The 20,748-nt window shown below is 35.4% G+C and overlaps 2 protein-coding genes across 2 annotated transcripts; one reads left to right on the forward strand and one right to left on the reverse strand.

The window, feature by feature from the left end:
* The first annotated feature begins 779 nt into the window (after positions 1 to 779).
* Positions 780 to 5,588, forward strand: LOC106775653 (glycerophosphodiester phosphodiesterase GDPDL3). The gene is made up of 10 exons (XM_022786753.1): positions 780 to 917; positions 1,048 to 1,524; positions 2,140 to 2,433; positions 2,781 to 2,902; positions 3,039 to 3,543; positions 3,635 to 3,673; positions 3,821 to 4,105; positions 4,332 to 4,462; positions 4,576 to 5,047; positions 5,199 to 5,588. The coding sequence occupies exons 2-10, from the start codon at positions 1,413 to 1,415 to the stop codon at positions 5,369 to 5,371; spliced, it is 2,133 nt and encodes a 710-aa protein (XP_022642474.1). The 5' UTR covers positions 780 to 917; positions 1,048 to 1,412; the 3' UTR covers positions 5,372 to 5,588.
* Positions 5,589 to 6,542: 954 nt separating this feature from the next.
* On the reverse strand, positions 6,543 to 14,764 carry LOC106775650 (pre-mRNA-splicing factor CWC22 homolog). Its single transcript, XM_014662791.2, has 8 exons — positions 14,532 to 14,764; positions 12,889 to 14,216; positions 12,583 to 12,772; positions 11,691 to 11,794; positions 11,477 to 11,579; positions 11,078 to 11,376; positions 10,273 to 10,578; positions 6,543 to 7,113 (listed from the first exon to the last, which is right to left on the reverse strand). The coding sequence occupies exons 2-8, from the start codon at positions 14,206 to 14,208 to the stop codon at positions 6,754 to 6,756; spliced, it is 2,682 nt and encodes an 893-aa protein (XP_014518277.1). The 5' UTR covers positions 14,209 to 14,216; positions 14,532 to 14,764; the 3' UTR covers positions 6,543 to 6,753.
* Positions 14,765 to 20,748: the final 5,984 nt, after the last annotated feature.

The following is a 20,748-nucleotide window of genomic DNA, read 5'->3' on the forward strand; positions in this document are numbered from 1 at the left end:
AAATAACAATGTTCCATAATTTGAGAAAATAATATTAGGGTTTAGAATTTAAAATTGAAATAATTAATATCAAAAAAATTATATATTTCCATGTTAATCATATTTTTAATATCGACCACTTTTAAAATTAGTGCAAAATTTTATGTTAGTTTGGTAATATATTAATATATACTAACTTTGATAAAGTAACTCAATTTTCTATGTAACTTATTAGTACATAATAAGTTACACATTCCATTTTGAGTATGAAAGATAATAATATAAAGGATAAAGATATTTAAACAACATTTTTTTGACAACATTTGAATATCATCATATGTGTCATTGTGTGATTGGTTCATGATAGTATCATTGTGTCATTTGAACCAATCACACAATAACACGTATGATTGATGTTCAAATATTGTCAAAAAATGTTGTCTGTGTATCATTACTCTAATATAAAAGTTTTGGGAAAGAATTTTGTTGTGTTAATTTTTTTTCTTCCAACTAGGAGTATTTAGAGTTCGATTTGAATTAAATATTTAACCAAAACAAATTAAATCAATTAACTTTTATTTTCACAAAAAAAAATGCATGATTTGCATAAAAAAAACAATTATGCCGTTAAAATGTGTAAATAACATATTTTCGTGCAACTAATTCATATAAATTAAATAATAAGAATGATTACCAAATATTAGGGAACTAAAATGCATTTAATTCAATTTTTAAGTATGAAAACCTGCTCTTCAAAAAATGACATAAATTTGCAAATCGAAATAAATTTCTGGCATATGAAACTTAATGAAGGAAAACACATTAAAAACAAAATAACATGTTACAGACGAAGACATGCAGCAGTGTCATTAAATGCAGACATAAACACAGCAATGTTAGCTAGCAGCAGCCATAGACATGACAGTGCTACAAAACCAGTTATCTCACCCTTTTTCTTTTCCATCTTTCTCTGTATCTCTTACCTTTCTTTCTCTATTTTTCTACTCATCTTCTCTCTGTCAATACACATTCTCATGAATTTTCTATTATTTAATTCAACCATTGCAGATGAAAGGTTACAGGTCCTGCACAACTTCTGTGCCATTTGCATGAAAGTTTCAAAAACCGCGTGACCATTTCTAACAAAGAAAAAGTCATTGCATACAGACACATATATGCTTGAAAAATAGCTGTATGGTTGACCCTGACTTCTAAGTAGATTTTATCATTGAAGTAGCCAAGGGTGAGAAAAGGGTGTTGTCTTATGCCTATGAATATTCCTCTATAGTTGAACAATTCTAGTTCATCATAGCCTAGTTCTTCTAGTTGAACTGTTCAAGTTCCCTCATTTTTGGCTATCTTTCTCAGAACTTGCATAGTTCTCATAATCTGTATTTCCCAGAAAAGAATTTTCTGGGTAAGATTTGAAACTCATGCGGCACTTCATGGCTCTCTCTAGTGTACTTGCTATACTCATTCTGCAGTACTCATTGGTAGCACTGGTTTCTTCAGCAGGACCACCAAGTGGCTGGAAAACATTGCGTGGTGTGTTTCTATTTCTTCTTCCCTTTAGTCTTATGGTCCCTACTTATCTTCTTATTTGTTAGTTTTTTTTTTATCTTTTTCACTCTTGTTTTACTGAACTGATTATTTCAACCTTTTTGAGTCTTGTTACTGCAATTATCATAGCACTGAATAGTCATCACTTTTTTCTATCTCAAAAAGAAAATAAGAAGTAAACCGTGCTAATTTATTAATTTGAGAGTAAACAGTGTATGCACTCACTGTCATTCAATCACGATTGTGAAACATAGTAAGTTTGATTTTAGAATAACTATCTTAAAAATCTTACCTAACATTCGATTTCCGATTGGCTGACAATAAATACAAATTTGAACTCTTGAATCAATAATTATAGCAATGAATTTAATTCATCTATAGAAGTTTAACAGGAGACAATGAATTAGTTATAGCAGAGAGACAAGACATGCAATGAAGTACAGATAATGATCTCGAAGTTGATGCTGCTAACTGCTCAATAGATTTTCATCTCTTGTGCATTAACTTGTATACATAAAAGCACCCGAATTTTTGTCTTACTTCTTGATAAACTTGAAAAGCAATTCATTTGTATTTCATAGCAATTCATTTGCTATGCAGGATCTCCACCAGTGGTCATAGCACGTGGAGGGTTTTCAGGGATATTTCCAGATTCAAGTTCACTTGCCTATAATTTGGCACTTAACACTAGTAACCCAGATGTGATTCTATGGTGTGATGTGCAATTAACAAAGGATGGCAAAGGGATTTGTTTCCCAGAGCTAAAGCTGGACAATGCCACTGATATTTCAGTTGTTTACCAAGACAAGCAAAAGGATTACTTTGTTAATGGGGTCTCATCCCGGGGATGGTTTTCTGTAGACTACAACTTCAAAGAACTAGCAAATGTTTCTCGTGAGTTTGATCTATCTCAAGACCTTAGCATTTTTGTTTTCTGGTTTGGATGATGTCTATATCTTTTTTATCAAGTAAGATATTTTTCCAAAGATAAGGTGGGGTAAGTGCTGGCATTGAATACTCAACCATGAAACACAGTAGAAAGCATCAATCTAGTCCCTGAATTGGTTGGCAACATGATGGAAATTCAGTTCTTGACTTCTAAACTATCAATTCATTTTGTTCTTGACATTACAAAAAAGTATTATAGTTTTCAATTTTTTCCATTATTAGTCAATTTGATTCACTTTCCTTGCTCCTATTTGTTATATTATAATATGATAATCATCTTGTTATTGAAACAGTTGTTCAGGGAGTTTACTCTCGGACTCCTAAGTTCGATGGCAACAAGCTTCCCATTCTCCATGTTCACGAAGTAGCTAAGTTGATAAAATCTCCATCTACAGGCCTGTGGTTAAATATTCAGGTAACTGGAAAAAGAGTAATCGCGTCTTCTCCTTGAACTGGAATACATTCTTTGTTCCAAAGCAGATCCTAAACGTATGCAATGTAATATCTGTTGTTGATTAACCGTGTTTTTGCATTTTTGAAATACAATGCAGCATGATTCGTTCTTCAAGCAACAAAATTTGAGTGTAGAAAAATTTCTACGGTCTCTCATTGCTAAAAATGTAACTGTCAGTTACATTTCATCACCTGATGTGGATTTCTTAAAAAGAGTTAAATCAAGATTTAGTCCTGGAACAACCAGCTTGATCTTCAGGGTTCTAGAGCAGTCTGAGATTGAACCTACAACCAATCAATCTTATGGTGAACTCCTGAAAAATCTTAAACAAATAAAGAAATTTGCTTCAGGAATTCTTGTTCCCAAGGGCTATATATGGCCTGTAGACTCAAACCTTTATCTGCAACCACATACCTCTCTTGTCTCAGATGCTCACAAAAAAAAGTTGCAAGTTTTTGTATCAGACCTTATCAATGATGTTCCATTTAGCTACAATTTCAGTTATGATCCTGTGGCTGAGTGTCTATCATTCTTTAATGTTAGTGATTTCTCTGTTGATGGTGTGTTGTCTGACTTCCCAGTTACTCCATCTGCAGCCATAAGTAAGTTTTGTTTCCCCTATATAGAATTCTAAACATTTATAATTGTAATGAGCATCCCATTCAGATTCTAAAATCTCATCTCTTACTGCAGATTGCTTTTCTGGCCTAGGGGAAAATCCCACTAAACAAGGTATAGTTTATTAGCTCTATCTACTGATTTGTTAGATCATTTTGTAGTTAACAAGTTATGGCTTGTATTGAGGGTGTTAGTAAGGGAATGCAACATTTAAGTTGTCCTTATTGATTTGCTTCTTCTTTCATATTTTTGATGATAAAGTGGACACTTTGGTTATCACAAAATATGGAGCAAGTGGAGATACTCCTGCTTGTACTGACCTTGCATATAACAAAGCTAAATCAGACGGGGCAGATGTACTTGACTGTCCTGTTCAAATGTCCAAGGATGGAACACCCTTTTGCTTAAGCTCTGTAGACCTTTTAGAGAGCACAACGGTTGCTCATACAAACTTCAAAACCCGTGCTACAACTATTCAGGAGATCAAAAACACCAGTGGCATATATACATTCAGCTTAACATGGGAGGAGATAAAAACATTGACTCGTAAGTTGAATGATGTTTTTGAATGTTTCTTGGTTAGCTGTGGTATTGTTTTTTAATGTTTCTATGGCATGCTCTTCAAGGCCAAACATGTTTTGGTTTGCAATTTGAGTAATCTATTCAGTCAAAGTACCAGGAAAGCTAAGGGAGGAGCTAAACAAAAAAATGCAATTTGTTCTAAAAAATTCCTATGTCCCTCATTTTTTCTGTTATTTGCTTTTTAATGCAGCCTCAATATTGAAACCTTACGAGAAATTCAGACTGTTCCGAAATCCAAAATTGCAAAATCAAGGAAAGCTGATAACCTTGTCTGAGTTTTTGTCCTTGACTGAAGGCTCTCGCATCTTGATCGGCATAGAGGTGAGATCTTCCACCTCTATATTGGATTATATTTCACTATTTTAAAGAATAGTCCACCTTGATTTACTCCTTTTATGCTTAATTAATGCCATTTTGGTTCATTCTGTTTTCAGAATGCTGCATATCTGGCAGAGAAGCAGAATTTAAGTGTGATCAATGCAGTCCTTGATGCTCTAAAGAAAACAAAACGAAGATCACACAAAGTTATGATTCAGTCAACTCATAGCTCTGTGCTTAAAATATTAGATAAATCGAAATTTGAAAGGGTTTACAAGGTTGATGAGAACATTGGCGATGCTTCTGAAACGGCTATTAAGGACATCAAAACATTTGCTGATTCTGTGGTAATAGGAAAGAAGTCTGTTTTTCCTGAAACTGAAGCCTTTTTAGTTAACGCTACAAACATTGTGGCAAAGCTGAAGTCAGCTAAGCTCCGAGTTTATGTAGAAACATGCAGCAATGAATTTGTATCTCAAGCATGGGACTACTACTCTGATGCATCTATTGAGATAAATTCATTTGTCATGGGAGCCAAGGTGAATGGCATCATTACTGACTTCCCCAAGACAGCTGACAGATACAGGAGTAAGTTCAACCTTTTTCTATCAACATTTGCTTCTTGAACAAGGATTTTGGAAAATTGACATCACTATGCTCAAAGTCTACTTGGTCTATGAAATTATGGGAAAGGACTAATAACTCATTGCTGATTTGATTATTGTTGTACTTCTTGCAGGGAACTTGTGCTTAAAGCATGGCAAAAAAGCACCTTACATGAGCCCTATTGAACCTGGCAAACTTTATCGACAGATTTCTGAGTTGTTCCTTCCACCACTTCCTCCTCCATCCCCTGTCTTGATCGATAGTAATGTGACAGAGGCACCTTTGCCCAGAGTTCCAACTGCATAGGCTGCTCCAAAAGTGGGTGCGGTAGTGAAAGGATTTCTTTGTATGAGAAGTATTTTTTATTGAATTCAACATTAGATTTTTTATGGTAGCTACTACTGTCATGATCCATATAGTGTCTTTCTTTTATCAATTATTCTTCCTGTTAGTTGTTTCTATCAAATGCTAAACCATATCTATTACACCTCAATATATCTGTCACACCATCGGACTCAACTTATTCTCCTAATTTCCTTATTGTAGGAGCATGTTTTAAATTATTGTGTTTTAACTCTTTTTGGATAGATATCACATTAGGATAACATTCATTCATTAACTTTCATTCTCTTTGATAGAGATGTTTCTATTTTCTTGGACAAGCACAAAACTAAGGTGGTAGATGTAGGAGGTTGAAACAATTTATGTTTTGTTTAATTATTATTGCTGTTATAAAATAATTTTCCCTCTCATTTGTGTAGATTGTTGATGGTTCCCAACTTCCAATCTGAGATTAAAAATTTCGTTAACAAGAAAGGTATACTTGTTCAAAATTAAGAAAGATGCATTTAACCCTCATTTTGTTCCTTATACAATGAAAAGCATGATAACCCTCTTTTTGATCCTTACATAGTGAAAGAGGATGATAAGAGATGTTGTTACTATCCAAAAATTTCAAAAAATTAATCCTTAGAAGATTTTTGTGGAGTTTTCTTTCTTTTAATTTGAATTCTATCACTCCATTTTAAATTGCATATTTTCTTATATTGCTTTCTTTTATCCAATACATGGTTAATGAACTGTCACATATGAATGAGGACAACTTAGTTTCTAATAGTGTTAAGGGGTCTTTTTTATGGATGGAAGTAGTTTTTTTTTTTTCTTCTTTTTTTCACAACAAAATACTGTGTAAGTTTTTTATTTCTCAATTTATACTGACAGTAAGTGTATTTTTTATATACTTTTCTCCACCTACATTAATATTCTCTTTGCAAATTGACCATTAATTTAATGACCCTCTCGAACAAGTGATGCATAAATAACTTTTTATATTATGCCAGATTCAATTGAAATAAATGAAAACAAAATAAAAGACGTGATGTATAAAAGTGTCTAAAATAAAACTATTGTATAGATCTATGGCCTTGAAGCACGTCACAGCCACTATATGAAATGTTTATAAAAAAAAATAGACATTTCATTTTAAGGTATTTGAAAATCGGCTTGCGTTGTGACCATGACAGCTCACGATTCCATTGTTAAAAACAAATAGACATTATTTACAGAAAAAAGGTTTCTTTTAAAAAAAATTGAATGAAAATTTGATTACATTTCCTGGTACAAAATTTTTTTCCACCTCTAAAGTATCTCCACACAAGCAAAATTATGAAATTAAAAATAAAATAACTTCACTTTCTCCTCCTCTTTCTCTGTCTTCTATCATGTTCAGCGTCACTCTCATCAGAACTAGTTGAATCTGAGTCTGAACTAGATGTTCCAGAATCCGATGAAGCAGAACTCCCCGACTCATCATCTGATTCAGATTCTGAAACTTGTTTTTGTTGTTGCATGATAAGACGTGGCATATTCTTCAAATACTCACGTAGGTTCTCGGTAAGACCACCAAGACCAATGGATGTGAAGAAATTAATGCAGAACCGTGTGTTTTTAGGATTATCTTTTGGAAATATGGATTCAAAAGATTCTTGCATAGTTGGATCGTTTAACCGCTCATTTAGCAGCCGGATTCCAAGATGTTCTGATAATTCCTGCAACATCATAAACAGAAATCAACATCTCCCACATACAGATATGAATGCATAATTTACACAGTCTAGAAGACAAGAAGCCCAAAATATTTTCCAGGTCTCATTATAAGTATATTTCTAAAGTTGACAATTCAAACTTTGAGAAATAATAATGCAGGTTCATAAACTAATCGAGACTCTCCCCTCACCACATCTCTTGAATAAAGAATGGAAAAGTATGTATTAATGATGCATGAATGAATCAGGATACAAGAATCACTCCAAGGAAGCCTAACCTTCCTCCTCTGGAAAATATCCAGTCTAAANTCTCAACAAAATATATTCACTGCCCCTCTCCCCCTCGGATTATTATTTATACTCTCTCTNTTCTAACAAACTATAACATATTACTCTCCTTACACGTGTCTCACACGTGTCTAACTTACTCTCTATTATTCCTAACATTACTCCACCCCTCAAAATCAACCTTGTCCTCAAGGTTGAAGTTAGGAACTGTTATTTGCAGTCTGGAGGCTTGGGTGGTGGCAAATCCTCCTCCAGTATCTTCCATTCTTCTTGAATTCTAGTAACTTCCAACATTTCATAAATGGACTTAGCAAGGGAAGATTGAGCTGATCCCACTGCATCAAGTCTCTTTATTATATCCCTCCCTTCATCCTTTCCGGTGTCTGACTGTCACCGTGTAGCTTCCAATGCTTCTACCTCCGCCATATAATCCTTTCCAGTGCTCAAAACGTCAATTATGCTAACAGCTTCTCTTAGTCCACTCATAATTGTACCACAAACAGTATCTGGTTGCTCTTGGCAGGCTACCCAATTAGTCATCACATAGGCAACCTGTTCTGGAACTGAATCCTGTCCAACAAATTTTTGGAGAACCTTCAAGGCATGTTTAACATGATCAGAAGTGCTCAAGCTTTGACCCTCTATGGCTGCCTTACTAACCACTAATGCAATAAGGACAGGAGCCCCAATTATTTTCCTAACATTCCTCGACATAAAGCAGGGACCTCTACTGTTTCTCTCCTCAGCTGTTGCTCCAAAGTACTCATTCACTGTAGAAACGTTGATTTTATAACTTTGACCAGGCTCCTTAATGTAGGTTGCTAGTCCGAAATCTGCCACTGAGCGAGTTCCAACACATGGGAAAAAATTTGCATACTTGTTGTGTCCAACAAAAGATTCTAAGTTATCCACATATGTGGCACACATTCTGTGAATGTCGCCAAAATGTAAACCTGGATTTCTGTAGACCAACACATCCCTGGTAATTTGGCCATTCCCTACAATCTTGATCCTTCTCTAGGCATCCAGTGGGATCAACATTACCCATTAAATAGAAACATTCAAGCATATAAAGCTTTCCTCTTCTAAGCTTTTTGCGTTCCTCCCTTGCAAGTATAGACAAATGATACTGCAAAAATGGCTCATCCAGAGGAATTCCATATAAAATCGTTTCTGTCGCAATGTATTCATCAATGGTGCCATTATTAATGGATGCTCTGAGTGCAACGCGCTTGTTGGAGAAAACATGATTTGCATCTTCCAAATTACTCTCTAGTAAAGCCTTGAAGAATTCATTTGGCACCCCTCCATAGCTCAAAAGTGTAATCAGAATTTTTGATAAATAAGTTCTATTTGGCTTGATGCTTGTGTTCACTACCTCCAATGAATTTATGCTTTGCATATTCAGACTAAGGTCTTTCTCAATTTTAATCATTGAATGCCTAACCTGTATTATCCTAGGAAAAAGCTTTTTGTTAATCAAAAGAGTGCCCTTAATTGTGCGACCTATGTGAAAGAGACAGTACCGAAGCAGCAAAGGCGGTTGATGTGTGCTCAACTTCAGCTCCGTTTCTCCCATTCCCTTACCCATATTCTCCAGATCCAAGAGATTGTTAATTTTCTCATCTTCTTCATCTTCCTGCCCTCCGCTGACATTGGCAGATCCCTCCTGTCGCACCTCTACCATCCTCTCACCCACACCCGATGCTTGTGCCACCAAAATTTCAAACTCCTGGGTGTATTCGTTGACGCTCTCCTTCTGCTGCACCGCTGCCAACTTCTCAAGAACGGTGCCTCGATTCAGTCCGCCGACCCTCCGCGTCAGCGCTTCCATGAACATCTTCCAATTCGGATGTCTGGTCTTCTTCCGCCAGAAGCTGATCCAATAGTAGCTCATGCCTCTCTCCATACAGGTATATACCATGTTCATCTTCTTCCTCTCCGTCACGTTCTGTAGATCGAAAAATTTCTCTTCCTTCGCGATCCAGCCCATGGGGTCCACTCCTTCGAACATTGGTAGTTCAACGCGCTTCATCCTGCTACGTTGCACGTCTCCTCTGTCCTCTTCCGCTTCGTCCTCCGACTTCTCTGGTGGTCGCCGTTTGCGTTCAGCATTGACGGAATCGCGACTTCCTTCGGAGCTCCGACGCTGGTTCCTTCTTCTCCCACGGTCGCGATTAATGTTTCGTCTTCCACGATCGCCATTCGCGTTTCGAGCCCTTCCTTTCATCTCCGCTCGAATCTCTTCCAACATGGCTTCCATGGACTCATACTTTTCTTCCCACCTTTCCTCCAGTGCATTCATCCTGTTCTCCATCGCACAACCCCTCCGATCTGGATCCGGCAGGTCGGACCAAATTTGTTAGGTTACATTACGTGAATAACCTAATCGAGACTCTCCCCTCACCACAACTCTTGAATAAAGAATGGAAAAGTATGTATGTATTAATGATGCATGAATGAATCAGGATACAAGAATCACTCCAAGGAAGCCTAACCTTCCTCCTCTGGAAAATATCCAGTCTAAATTCTCAACAAAATATATTCACTGCCCCTCTCCCCCTCGGATTATTATTTATACTCTCTCTATTCTAACAAACTATAACATATTACTCTCCTTACACGTGTCTCACACGTGTCTAACTTACTCTCTATTATTCCTAACATAATTCCTGCAACATCATAAACAGAAATCAACATCTCCCACATACAGATATGAATGCATAATTTACACAGTCTAGAAGACAAGAAGCCCAAAATATTTTCCAGGTCTCATTATAAGTATATTTCTAAAGTTGACAATTCAAACTTTGAGAAATAATAATGCAGGTGCATAAAGAAGCAAGAGGACTATATGATTTTGATTATGAATACCTGGAAGAGAATCTTAATAAATATACGTGAAGAAGAAGTTGTGTCCTCTTCAGTCAGGCGTATATATGATATAACATGCCAAGGTAAAGCATCTGTGCCAAGTAAATGAGCAAAAAATTTTGCCACATTACGCAGTTTATTTGTTTCAAGTCGGTGAATCATGGAGTACTGCTGCACAAAGCACTTCTCAAAATTTTCTTGGTGNACTTTGTTGATCATGCAGAAACGCTGCCCCAGAAGACCATAATATCGGAGATAGGTTCTCTCTTGGCTGCAACATTCCAAAAGCATAATGCACAATTCCATCTGCCACAAATTATAAAAAATACAAAATTATAATTAGTTCAAATAAGCAAAAGGCATAACTTAAACAAATGGAGAACAATACATTCTATTCTGGAAATGAATGTTCAATCTGAGTAACTACGTATAGATACAGAGTCTATGCTTGGAATGGTTAAAGCTTATAACAGCTAGGCATATATCCACTGGTTATATAAAGGAGTGTCAAATCAGGTAAAAACTAAAGAACAAAATAACCTTGATCCGAAGTGATACTAAGTTAAATTCAAATGTAAAAGATCAAGTAGTGCCAAGATACAAATTCGCAAGTTAGTGAGTTTATACAAGGGGAGACATAAAGAAAGAGAGCATTCAAGTTTTCAATATATTGAACTAGATTCTAAATTTCTTCCAGGTTCATAAAATATAAATTTGACATACTAAAATATTTAGAATAAGAAAAAGGCAGCAAGTAGATAATTTACCAAAAGAAAATGAATTCTAGCAGTGATTCCGATCTCACCTCTTGACCTGGCTCTAGCTTAATTTTTAGAAGCTTATGGCCTGCTTCCTCAAAATCAACACTAGACATAATCGTTAAGTATATTGTCCTTCGAAGATTGACAAGATTTGTCTCTGTTTCATCTTTTATTTGCATCTGTTCTTCATCCTCTTCATCAGACTCATCCTCTTCATCTTCATCATCTGACTCAGCATCCATGCCTTCCTCTTCATCCTCGGATTCCTCACCCAGCATTGATTTCTTCAACTCTTCATACCGCTTCTCATTCTCCAGGAAATTGGGGTCTGGCTTGAATATATCTGAGAAAAAACAAAAATAGAATATAAAGAAATCAAAATGACCAGTGACCACAACCAATCAAAGAAGAAACATATACAAACTTCCCAAAATAAAATATACCAAGGGAAATCTCAGGATCTATCTCTTCATCCAAGGACACTTCATGAGTTAACTGATCTTCCTGCTCCACAAGATCTAGCTCAGGTCGAACAGCTGGGTAGCCCTGTTAAAGCAATGCAACCATTGTAACACATTCTTTAAAGTACTCCTTTATTTACAAAAGTATGTCTTATTATATTAATGTGTCATTCCTATCACAAACCATAAAAAGTACCTGAAACTTCGCTTTTCTTATTGCAAACAAGCCTTCAATCAGAAACTGAACACGTTTGTCAATTTCTCCTTCATGAAGAATCCCACGAAAACGCTCAAAGATACCTGCAAACTATTAGATCTTATTTACTAACCACGAGCGAGAAAACTCACATGGAGGTTTTAGTAATACACGACAATGTTACAGCTTTGATATTTTAAACAAGAACTGCTTGCCCCACCACACAAGGTAAACAAAGGACTCATCAGTAGATTGTCCACTTCTAAATCCTTCTCTTGAAGGGTTGTTTTGGATTGTGTTGTTTATTTATTGTTTGTTTGCTTACACCTACCTTCCAATGCACTCTTTTCCCCAATTGTTGGCAGCCTTCAAGCATAAATTTTATCTGTTCATAAATGTTTGGCAATCATTATTGTTGTGTTGGTGTGTGACCATTGGATGTTGTCAATTATTTGTACAAGTACACCATATTTTCACCGGATTATTTTAAGTTTCACATTTTAACAACTCACGATACCAGACAAACTAATTTTCATTTCTTGCAACCATATATTATCTAGCACTCCTGCAAGTCACCTTTGATCTAACTTGTTTCTTTAATTTCTCCAGCCTCAATCTCTAACACGATTTCATGCAACTGGAATCTTAAAACCCTTGATTCCAGTCTGCCCCTCTTTTGCAGGTGAGGTAATCTTAACCCGAGCATCATTTACTTTTATCTCTAACGTGCTATCCTAGAGTAGTTAATACCACCAAGCAGACGAAAAAAGGGTTTATAATGTAAAAGGAAGTGCAATAGGAAACAATATAAGACAAATGCCAAAGTCGTTATCAAATTTTAAAAATAAAAACCTAAGCACACAGTTGCCATATAGTTTGAGGGAATACTCACCATGAAGACCCTTAGGTGAGAGATCCTGCAGTATTGAACCACATTCTGTCACAAAACCAACAGCTACTTCAACACTATCGTCAGTAGGTTTCTCGAGCAAAACTGTGAGTAACTCAAGAGCAATGATCTCATGAGCTACTTGCTGATTCACCAGATGCCCTATAAATTTAACAGCTGCTAGTAATTGAGGCTATCAATGATGAAAACAAACAAAGAAAAAAACAAATCAGAAGCATAACAAAAGACAAATAAAAGAAAATTAGAAGAAACAAAATTGATCTCTGAATAAGAATAATAATCACATACTTTGTCATTCCGCTTATAAGCCCTCTTAAGCTGCAAAACAATCCTTCTAAGCAAAAGATCCCCCACCTCGGGAAACTTTGTATTAACAACAGCAACCAAGGCAGCAAAAACATCTGTAAATCCCGGAGATGCCATCTGTGACTTCATACATGACCGACAAAAAAGTCCCCTTCCCCTGATCAGGTTTTCCGAAAACAATTCAGGAATTATATTTTTTATGTTTGTAGCATTAACCTTATTTACAAGCCCATTTATGCTCTTTCTCAGAGCATCCCACGTTAACCGTTGATATTCGACACTACTTTTATCCTGAACTTCTTTCATCATCATCGCCATCTTAAAGGGGGGAATGTAAACACCTCCACTCTTGCCCAAATTAGATGCATCACCATTCAGGTTACCTCCTGGGATAGTTGTCTGTCGTTGAGGATTTGCATCTCTAACAGTTCTCCCATTTCCATTCTCTTTCTTCCTACTTTCTTCTTGCTGCTTGCTCACACCCTTTTCCCTGTGGTTGCGCTCATTGTCATCATCCCTTTCAGCTCTTCGTCTCCTATCCCTGTCATCATCCCTTTCAGCTCTTCGTTTCCTATCGCTATCCCTCTCTGGTTTCCTTGCCAACTCCCTATCATCTTCCTCCGAATCATAACGTGAGTGCCTATCCCTGTCACTGTTACCACCCTTTTCCACTTTACGCCTCTTACCCCTATCACTATACCCATCTGATTTCCTGGTCAGCTCAATGTGATCTTCTTCTGAATCATGCCGTCCACGGCGATCCACAATTCTACTTTTGTCTTCCTCCCCTCCTCGCCATCTATCCCTGTGATGCAATCTATGACTCTCTTTCTCCCCTCGCCATCTATCCCTGTGATGCAATCTATGACTCTCTTTCTCCCCTCGCCTTTCACTCTGACCATTCACTCGACGAGAATCCCTATCACCCCGGCTATCTCCTTCAGCATCTCTCCCCCAACGTCTATCATAATCCTGCGGCAGCCTCTCATCCTCTCCCTTCTCTTCACTAACCCTCTTTTTATTCACAATCTGACCCTCCTCCTCTGAGCTCTCCGACTTCTCCTTTCTCTCCCTACTCCTACTTTTTTTATCACTCCCCATTCCACCATCCCTCTCAGCTCCATTTCTCTCTTCCCCCGAGTTACTTCCATCACTATTATCCCTGCGGTGAGCAGAACTCTTCATACCACTCCTACCACCACGCCGATACCTATCCCTCTCGTCATCCTCAGATTCGCTGCGAGTGCGTCTCCTCACATCATCTTCACTCGACTCGCTGCTACTGCTGCGTCCTCTGGCCATGTCAAACCCTAATTCAATCCAACATAAGTTAACTCCACAATCAAAAAGCACGGGGAATACACAAAATTGCGGTTATTTCACCGCCAAACTGCTTAAAATTGTAAAATGAAGTGTGAATGGGAAAGGAAACAATAATCGCAATAGAAAACCCTACGTAATACAGTGACAAAGAAGAGAACAATTGAAACGAGAGAGATGGCGGTTGTTTTGCAGAGGTTCTTAGGAACCAGTGCCACAATTGATGATTAAAAAACTTCATTCAGTTCATTTTTCAATAATCTAAAACAAAATCAATATTGACCGTAATTATAAAGATCGCGAACCTAGTTAACTGTAGAATAGTTTTTGGTAGCCTCCTGCAAACTCGAACAAACTCGGTTAAACTTGTTTAAAACCGTGAGTTTAGCGGATTCAGCGAGCTGAAACGACACTCATTGATGCGTTTTCCTATCACTTCGTTTCTTCTAGCTCCGCTCCATTTTGTAGTTTTGATTCTCGTCTACACTCTGCAATCTCACTACTCCCATTTCCTTTCTGTTGTCTGAGTTTCAGATGTTAGGGTTTTAGTTTTTTTTTTTTACTTTTTATTTTTATTTCTACCCTCTTACTGCTAAGTTGAACTGGCCTACTTTCAAATCCAAAAATATAAAAGGATAATAATATTTGAACAATTTTAAAATTTATTTAAAAATATATACTAATCATAATAATAATATTACAGTAAATAATATAAAAAAAATAGCTATAGTACCAAATAATATTAAATTATTATGTTATGTTTTAGTGGAAGTGATTTGTATTGGAACGTAAGGCCTACCATTTCATTCTATATTAAATTGGAAAAAAGAAATGGGTTTCATTCCATCTTTTTAATCTTAAGTTTTTTTCAATTTAAGGTAGAAAATATCATTCCATCTCAGAGTGTTAAGCTAGACAAAAATAATTATTATTATAATTTAATGTTTCGATATATGAATTTTTCAAATTAATATTACTAAAAAGAAATTACCCTTTAGGGTGTGTTTAGTTGGGGTGATGGGAGAGAGTGATTGGGGGAGAGTGATTGAGGGGATTTAAGGGGATTTGAGGATGATTTTTTTTTTGTGTTTAGTTGAGTGGAATTGAAAATAATTGAGAGTGAATTTGGGGTGAATTTTGTGAGAATTAGTGTAAGATTTGATTGATGTGACAGTTTAAAAAAATTTGTTTAATTGGTAGAATTTGAAGATTACCAAAATGTCCCTAGGTATTAAAGTAATATAAAATGATATTTGTTAATATTATATTTAATTGTAAAAATTTTTATTAAGAGTTAAAAATTTAGAATAATTATTAAATATAATTTTAAAAATATAATTCAATTATACTTGAGTGAAATGATTTTTTTTTTTAAATGTAGTACTTGTTTGTGATAGAATTTAATTTTAAGTAGTATTATTTTATTTGTTATGAAATTGAGATTTATTAATGTTGTAGACAGCTGATAATTAACCCAAGTTATAATTATCCATTACATGAAATAAGAAGTCAAAACATAATAACATAGAAATATATTTGTTGTCGTTCAATAGTTGCATTAAACATAAATCATTCCTATATTCATACACTCATATAACAAAGATTCATACATTAATAAAATACATTAATAAATTCATAAATTAAAAAAAAAAACAAAAATATTTAAATAACAAATTATAAAACATTCGTATATTTATTACAAATTTCCAAACAATAATCATAAACAAACAAATTATAAAACATTCTTAAAACATTGTTATATTCACATAATAACTTATAAAATAAAATTAAATAACAAGAATTTCATATATTTATTATAAGCAATTACTTTAAATATAGATAATAAAACGTACCTATTGAAGACTTATGAAAATAAAATGAAGAGTGACCAAACAACGTAAACCTCCAATGCAAAGCCACTCAGAATTTGTTCACAAGATTGTCAAATTGAAATGTTAAACTTCAAAACCTCACCCTAATAAAGGAAACAGCCCAATATAATTACCAACTAGTACCTTGCACAAAATTTTCAATCATATAACCCAAATCAAACATCATAGTATAAAACTGAAATCATAGTATAAAGCTGAAATAATTCTAACGTCACTCAAACAGATTGCAAGGAAATCAAATGCAATCTCACCTTAACATAAAATCCACAACGCTAACTGCAACAAAATGAAGGTCCCAACACTTTGATTTCGCTTAGCTAAGAATAAAGGGACAATGAAGGAAACCTGCAAATCAATACCACTCTTTATTAATGAAGGCAACAACGGCGTGCAAACAACAGCGTCGACCACCTCCACCAACTGCAGCTCATGCGCAGCACCTGCACCTCATGCGCTATGCCCCACGATGGCAGCAAAAGGGGGTCCCAAGAAGAAGAAGAAGAAAAAGTAACCGAATACAAGTTTGTGGAAGAAGAACGCGTATCCGGATACTACATTTTGTGAACAAGAAAAGTGTATCCGGATACAAGTGTATGGGTAACTGGATACAAAACTTGGTGCTTTTTCATGGCTTGGTGTAACTGGATACAGCCTCCGTAACCGGATACAATTTGATTCTTCTTCGTCTTCTTCGTCACCGCGAGCTCGCAGCCGACCATCTCCTTTCTTCGTCTTCCACGGTTCTTCATCTACCACACTGCAAATATAACAGCAACAACCATATAGAATCAACAAAACAAATCTTCACTATTCCATGGCATGCCTGAATCAAGCACATAACGTCAGGGATCTCATTTGTTGAAGGCTCGTGAATACACAGTGAAAACTGGTGCAAGTGGTGAGGGCAACCGAGAAATATTTAAAATGAAACAAGGGCATTTTAGACAAAGCCTGAATCATACCTCCAAATCTTCGCACATCTGCGGGTAAATGAATAGTGTGTTAATCTCACAATCAACCATAAATCATCGCTCGCCATTCAACAGAAGTGAACGCGTTTTTTTTAAAATCAATCGCTCGATAACCAGCTTGAACAGTGTGTCACCCTGAAGTGAACACACCCTTAAAGAAGCTATACGTTCCAGTAATCTCTTTCAGAACCAATTGGTTGTGATAGCTTGAGTCTAGATTTGAAATAAAAATGAGTCAAATTAAATTCAATATATTTAACTAATTTAAATGGAATTGAATGTATTTAACTAAATTAAATTTAACACATCATTATATTTCTTTCAATGTCTCTCTCAAAAATGTAAAATATAAAAAAAAATGTGCATTATAAATATAAGAATTTTAGATGGTTTAAGGATTTTTAATAAAAAAAAGTTTATTTTCACAAATAATATATAGTTTAGTTGGGAAGAGCTTGTGTTTGCTGGGTTAAAAGTCACGTGTAGCTAATAATGTTGGTTGGTTTTATGAGTGTTTTACTATTGACATGTGAGCTAAAGTTAAAATTAAGGTTTAATTATTTAGGAAGTGTTTATTTTCGAAATCTTAATTTAGTTCATTTCTTTTTCGATATCTTAATTGAGTCTTAATTTTGTAAATATTATAACAATTCGATCCTTACTGGTAAATTAAGTCTAACGACGTCTAGTGGTTGAACTCTGTGTGGGTGTTAATGAGATGACAAATAGGATTATTATTCTTTTTAGGCTGAGAATCAATAGATTGTAAGCCTGATCAGTGACAAAGTGAAGAAGACAAAGGACAAAGAGAGAATGCGGAGAATGTGAGTTCGACGTCGAGCAATAGGAGATTGGGTTTCGAACTAGGTAGATAGGTAAGATACTTAATTAGTTTTAAGGAGTTTTCCTTAATCTTCTTCTAAATGTATGCAATTAATTATGTTTCAGTTGTATATATTTATCTTACATATAAGAAAAAAAGAGTGATATGAGATAATTTATGGTTATCTTAACTTGATTTCACTTTCCTTTGCTCTTCTTCGTCAAGTTCGTGTTAATTTGTTGTTATTAGTAAAGTTAGGAAAATGATATTTTAACACCAATTTTTGACACCATTTTGACACTGCACACATGTCAAAACGTAGTTGGACGATTTTAAATTAAGAAAAGCTAAAGTAAGGGCATATTTAGAAGAAAAAAACCAAAGTTTTTTTTAATTTGAAATCGTCCAACCACATTTTGACATGTGTACAGTATCAAAATAATGTCAAAAAATTAGTATTAAAATATCATTTTTCGTAAAGTTATCCGTGCGTTATTACATTTGAATTTTAATTGAAGTTTACTGGTAAAAAAGAAAATAAACGAGGCTGAGGATTGATATACTGTATTGTACCGTGTTCTTGTGCCTCAAAATTATATTAATATGTTAATTTGATGATTTTATAACTAGATTGGCTAAGGAAGTGAGGACTTGGAGTCACTTGTTGAAGTCAGCTAAGTTTTTTATATACAAAAGTTTTATCCTTACCAAGCTAAAGTTATCCTCCGTGCAAGCTGGAAACTCGGGATTTTAGTGGTATAAGCTAACTAAAAAAATAGTATTTTTTTTTATCATTTGAATATATATATATATATATATATATATATATATATATAAAATAAATCATCAATATATTTTTTACAATCAAGATTTTTAAAAAGTTATTTTCAGTAGAAATTGAATAAATTCAACTTTCAGTAGAAACTTTGTTTAAACTACAATTTTTTCACCACATAGAATTTTAATAACAAAGTTTAGCCTCTCAATAATGCAGTCTCTAGCACTTTCACACACACCATAAGCAGAGACATAATTGATTAAAATCAATTTAGTGCTATTAGAACTAACAAGTGACTTATTTTTATCCATATGAACCTTATTCATGGGATCTCCAATCACAAAGGTTGGGTTACCATCACTTGTTTGTTTGCAAGTGGCTTAAGTCCCATTCCCCTCGATATTTCTAATATCATTTGTCTTCCCAGGGGTTTTGTTAGAGGATCTGCTAGATTCCATTCTGACTTCACATAATCAATGGAAATACTTCCACTTTTTAGCAACTGCTTCACCAAATTGTCACTAGTGCATAATTGACTTTTAACGTCACCCCTTAGACGTCAGTTAAGTGGGGGTCCGACGTAAATTAATGACCGATGGTACTTTCGTAAATAAGTTGCCAATATAGACATCAATTAAGAGGGGTCCCGACGTCTATAATATTATAGACGTTCGTGCCCTCATAACCTATGTCTATAGACCATCATATACGTCGACTCCCCTATATAGACGCCAAAACTAAACGAAAAAGTTAATAAAACATATTTTTTTATTCTATTTAGACGTTTGTTATAGGGGGAACCGACTTCTAAAGCCCTTTAGACGTCTGTTATTGGGGGAACCGACATCTAAACCCTAAACCCAAAAATTTAAAAAGTCACATTTTGGCTTCATTTAGACGTCTGATCCCGCCACTTCGACTTCTAAAGCCCTTTAGACGTCTGTTATTGGGGGAACCGACATCTAAACCCTAAACCCAAAAATTTAAAAAGTCACATTTTGGCTTCATTTAGACGTCTGATCCCGCCACTTCGACTTCTAAAGCCCTTTAGACGTCTGTTATTGGGGGAACCGACGTCTAAACCCTAAACCCATAAATTTAAAAGGTCACTTTTAGGCTCCATTTAGACGTCTGATCCTCCCACTCTGACTTCTAAAGTCCTTTAGATGTCTATTATTGGGGGAACCGACGTCTAAACCCTAAACCAGAAATTTAAAAAGTCACTTTTTGACTTCATTTAGACGTCTGTTATGGGGGGAACCGACTTCTAAAGCCTTTTAGACATCTTTTATAGGGGAACTGACTTCTAAATGTCGGCATTAAAACACCGTTACGCACACTCATTGTTCATCATCTTTGTCGCGTTTTCTTTCTATGGGTTACGCTTTTCAGGTTCGTTTTCTCACTTTTGCACCGTATTAAATTAGTTTTACAACAATTACATCACTCTTTGATGCATTATCTTTCATTTGAATTGCGAGACAGCCGTTACGCGCACTCATTGTTCATCATCTTCGTCACGTTTTCTCTTTACGGGTTATGTTTTTCAGGTTCATTTTCTCACTTTTGCACCATTTTAAATTAGTTCTTCTCCGATTACATCATTCTTTGATGCATTATCTTTCATTTGAACCGATTAAAATGCGTTTTCGTTGGATTTTGGTGCAGTTATTCTCGTGTCCTTGGGCGGCATTCTTTGGCGGCTTGCGTTTTGCACTCTCCAACCCTCTACTACATTTTTAAAACCATCAAATAAAAAAATATACAATACATTCTCTTCAACTAAAATATAAAATTGTAAACTCGAATCACCATTAGTCAGGAGCAACCTCAGAGACGTCTTACCTGTATGGATCCGACGTCTATATAGACGTCCGACCTATATAAGTTCGACGTCTATAGAGACGTATGATCTAAAGGGTCCGACGTCTCATTAACGTCACCCGTATAGACGTTGGACAGAGATCCGACGTTAAAAGCTCAAAATAACAGATGTCTAAAGTCCTTTCTGCACTAGTGTGTGTCTCAATTGTATATGTCTATTCTTTCCATTGTAAT

The sequence above is a fragment of the Vigna radiata genome, chromosome 10, assembly GCF_000741045.1.
Source record: "Vigna radiata var. radiata cultivar VC1973A chromosome 10, Vradiata_ver6, whole genome shotgun sequence".
Taxonomy (NCBI): domain Eukaryota; kingdom Viridiplantae; phylum Streptophyta; class Magnoliopsida; order Fabales; family Fabaceae; genus Vigna; species Vigna radiata.